The sequence below is a fragment of the Lemur catta genome, chromosome 8 (assembly GCF_020740605.2).
Source record: "Lemur catta isolate mLemCat1 chromosome 8, mLemCat1.pri, whole genome shotgun sequence".
Taxonomy (NCBI): domain Eukaryota; kingdom Metazoa; phylum Chordata; class Mammalia; order Primates; family Lemuridae; genus Lemur; species Lemur catta.
Genome location: NC_059135.1, coordinates 10,060,222 through 10,064,352, shown reverse-complemented (window position 1 = coordinate 10,064,352; position 4,131 = coordinate 10,060,222). Strand labels below are relative to the sequence as shown.

At 36.2% G+C, this 4,131-nt stretch overlaps 1 protein-coding gene across 2 annotated transcripts; it reads left to right on the top strand.

Moving 5' to 3' along the window:
* The first annotated feature begins 303 nt into the window (after window positions 1-303).
* Window positions 304-3,703, top strand: CCL20 (C-C motif chemokine ligand 20). Of its 2 annotated transcripts, none has more exons than XM_045558754.1 (4): window positions 304-521; window positions 1,619-1,730; window positions 2,443-2,520; window positions 3,209-3,703. In XM_045558754.1, the coding sequence occupies exons 1-4, from the start codon at window positions 443-445 to the stop codon at window positions 3,228-3,230; spliced, it is 291 nt and encodes a 96-aa protein (XP_045414710.1). In that variant the 5' UTR covers window positions 304-442; the 3' UTR covers window positions 3,231-3,703. The 2 variants fall into 2 exon arrangements, with proteins under 2 accessions (XP_045414710.1, XP_045414709.1); XM_045558753.1 differs by having other exon boundaries at window positions 1,616-1,730.
* Window positions 3,704-4,131: the final 428 nt, after the last annotated feature.

Genomic DNA, 4,131 nt, shown 5'->3' with positions numbered 1-4,131 from the left:
TAGTGGGTAACGATAGGAGTGCTGGAATGTTCCTGTGTGGGGCTGACCTTTGTATCACTGTTAATACACTGTTTTCAGAGAAAAGAGATTAAATTAAAATTGGACAGAATCCTTTTCTGGATCACAGGGCTGAGCTGCTTTTCCTCTTTGCAAATCCAAAGGATTTAATAGGATTCTTCCGTTCAAAATGCCCCCGCCCCTGCCTTGACCTTCACACCTTCCCAACATCAGGGAAAGGCAGGAAGTTTTCCTTGTGGGTTTTATTTGTGATGACATGATGGGGCAGGTTGATCAATGGGGAAAACCCCATGTGAGAACACGCCTTCTGTGTACATTCCCAATTTTGCTATAAGTAGAGCCTCCTTGGCTGCTATCAGAACACAGCAGCACTCCCAAAGCACTGGGTACCCAACACTGAGCAGAACTACTCTTCGAGCTGAAAATGATGTGCAGTAGCAAGAGTTTGCTCCTGGCTGCTTTGATCACAGTGCTGCTGCTCCACCTCTGCAGTGAATCAGATGGTAAGTGTTCTTTCAGCTACCACAGAAGGAAGAACAATTTTCATTTTCCTCTAAGTCTTGATCTCAACTGGGGGTCTGTAAGGGATGGAAGCCTGTAAGAAAGTATACAAGAGGGAGTGATGGGAGTTGTCAGCTCATTGGTGAGTGGAGGAGAGAAGGGTTAATGCTGCCAATCAGGCTTAGCTCTGCTGTCAATCCTAGCAGATTTGGGTCTCAAGCTCTTAGAGACCCCTGAACTTCAGAATAAAGCCAAAATGCTGTTTCTGGGCAGGATGTAAATTGTGTAACATTACCAATAAATGGGGTCATTCTGAAATGTAGAGGATAGTCCCACTTCTCCAACTTTCTTACCTCCCAACTAATTAGTTGACACCTGACCTCATCATTCTCACAAGGTCTTGGGGACATTGCTTGCCAACTTTGAGATAATATTAATCACTTGCTTTACAGCAGGTTGTAATTTAACTCAGGGGCGTGTCCAACCATTGTGTTGTTACTGAAGAGTACGTTACTTTTAGGAGCAAGTGCATTCCTGAAAATGCACATGTTGAACTTTTACAAACAAAATTAAACATTCTCGTTAACTAATATTACAATTTCAAAGTGCTTTAGTTCCTATAAATGACATTTTCCTTTGTAATCCCACTTCTCAATACTCAGTAGACAAATAATAAATTAAAACCTGCCAATTTATTCATTTTCTGAATTGGAGGGTTTTCTGTAAGAGTTTCTTCAAGTGGTGAGGGAGGGGTGCCCATATTCTTGAGTGATTGTAGTAAACTGAAATGAAATATTGTCAATTTGTGTTTCCTACCAAAGATATTCCACTTATGAGAAGTCACGTGTTTATGAACTGTTATTGAATCAAAACTTCCCAGCGCACAAACTATTTTTTAAGAGAACTGGAAACTATGTTAAAAAGGATCTCAAAGACCTTATACAGGTTTCAAAGACATTGAAACTCTTCCACTAAGTACTTTATTTACAATGTAGGTTAAATTTACTAGATTTTTCACAACTTCTGGTAGTTTTGTAATAGCGATCACAGGATGAGTTCATTCATATGGACTCAATATCTTTCATTTCTCTTTCAGCAGCAAGCAACTTTGACTGCTGCCTCCGATACACAGAACGTGTCCTTCATCCTAAATTAATTGTGGGCTTCACACAGCAGCTGGCCAACGAAGCTTGTGACATCAATGCTATCATGTGAGTTATTAATTGATTTTAATTCAACTGTGTCATGAATGCATGGGAATTTCAGGTATAAAAATGTTTTGATTTTTGGAGTTTCATTAAGAAATAACTGATGTGGCAAAGAGAGCTTTGTTTTAGTAATACACATTTACTTCAAAGTTCACTTTAAATAGCACTGGGACAATGCAAAAGCTTAGTTATTTTTGTAAAAAGGAATGTAACATAAGGCAAAAACCACTTTCTAAGATAGACTTATAGGCTGTCAAAATGCTATGTCAGGAACATAAGGAAGACATATATTTTGAAATGAGCATCTACAGAAAATTGTTGGGGCTGACAGTAAAATCTCAGACTAATTTGTACTATCACATATAATATTCTTGATTCATATAGGATCTTATATTTTAGAATTATGTAAGTTATTGGTTAGATGCATACATATTTCATGTAACCATCAGCAGCAAAATTGTATAATTCTGGGACTTTATCTTCCTGCCATTGTACAGTCATTTGTTATCCTGCAGAGAAAGTCAGGGAGAATCACTTTCATTTTGCATTAAGCTTTATCAGAAATATTTTTTTTGCATTTTATTTCACTTCTTTAGCTGAAATGTCTAGCATGTAGAGCAATTAACTAGAATATAAAATTTCCATTGCATGTTCTGTGAAAAAAAAAAACATTTAAAAGCTCATTAAACACAAATCAAATTTTCTGATTTTTCAGCTTTTACACAAAGAAAAGATTAGCTGTGTGTGCAGATCCAAAGAAGATTTGGGTGAAACAAGCTGTGCGTATCGTCAGGTATGGAACACTGATGATCCATTAACCTCTCTCCAAATGTTTGAGGAAAGAAGAGCGTGCAAAGTGGTGGACCACAGGCTTGCTAGGTTTTTTTTGTTTTTTGTCTAAGTGTTGTGGAATTTTTAAAGGAGAAATTTGAATTGGACCATGAAAATAAAAAATGAATATTTTTCTATTTATAGATCATTATCGTTACTATTTTAATTTAGTGATTTTTCACATGAAGTATTAGATTTCCCTACACATTAGATAGTCATCAGCTGCTTGATTCTTATTGCAAAGATGCCTCCTATTCACATAATTTAAAGATTACCTGATGTTTGGTTGTTTGTCAAAACCTGAAAAATAACATTAGTTAAAAAGCGAGATCAGTGGTTCTGATTACATTGATGATGAGAGAGAGTAACATTTTATCAATGAACAGAAAGCAGGTAACACCAGTGTGCCATAAACATTGAACTTGGAAATACAAGATAAGTGTTTACATCCTGTGTCTGTCATTAACTAGCTGAGTTATGTTGGGCAAGGCCCAGCCTCTGTAAACCTCAATTTCCTCATATGGAGTGAGCTGCTTGGCCTCCAGAGATGAGATTAAGGACATGTGAAGCAACCTTTAGGTACCAAAGCCATTCCTACCATCCAGTCACTTTGTCTCTGCTTAACACTTTCTTCTTTTTCACTTTTACAGCCAAAGAGTCAAGAGAATGTAAACACTCATGCTCTTCTGGAATGGAATTGGACACAGCCCAGGAAGAAGAACCTAGCCGGGGTTGGAGGTTTCATTTGTACAACGTTGAGGGTTTAACACTTACCTGATTTGTGCCTCACTGGACTTGTCCAATTAATGAAGTTGATTCATATTGCATCATAGTTTGCTTTGTTTAAGCATCCCCTTAAAGTCAAACTCTATTTTATGTTAAATTATTTATAGCTGTGCGTCTTCTGTGTTTAGCTATTTAATACTAATTTCCTATAAGCTATTTGGTTTAGTCAAGTATAGAATTATGTTTGGGGGGATAAGATCATATGGGCTTTCTTGCAAGCAACAGCTATTTTTTTTAAAAAACTATTTAACATTCTTCTGTTTATATAGTTTTGTCTCTTACATTGTTGTAATTATCTTATAAAAGAGAAAAATGATGATGAAACAGATATCAAAAATAAAAGAAAGAACCGAAAAGTTGTTTGTTGATTGAGTTATATGTCATTTATTGTCATGTGTATTGAAAACATTTAAAGGTACAGAAAATATAAAAATTTTCTGAAAAATTGCATTCTCTGTTTACTTCTGTCTGTCTATTCCCTCTATCTCTGTCCCTCATGGTCCTGAACTTGATTCTACCTGAAGTATAATGGAAAGGTTGGGTTTTTTTGTGTGTGTGTGTGTTTAAAGTCATCCAAACCAAAAATTTTTAAAAAAGTCCTATATCTGAGATCTATAGCCCAGTGATTATTGATAAAAAAACTTTTTTTAAAATAAAAAAAGTGTCCCAATATACTTTGTCACTACAGGGACACAATAAACATTTAGAAAATACCTTGAGAAATCACTTAGTCCACCACTGTCAGGGTCCCAGGGACAGTAACCTGAGCATAGGGACATTTCTCTAC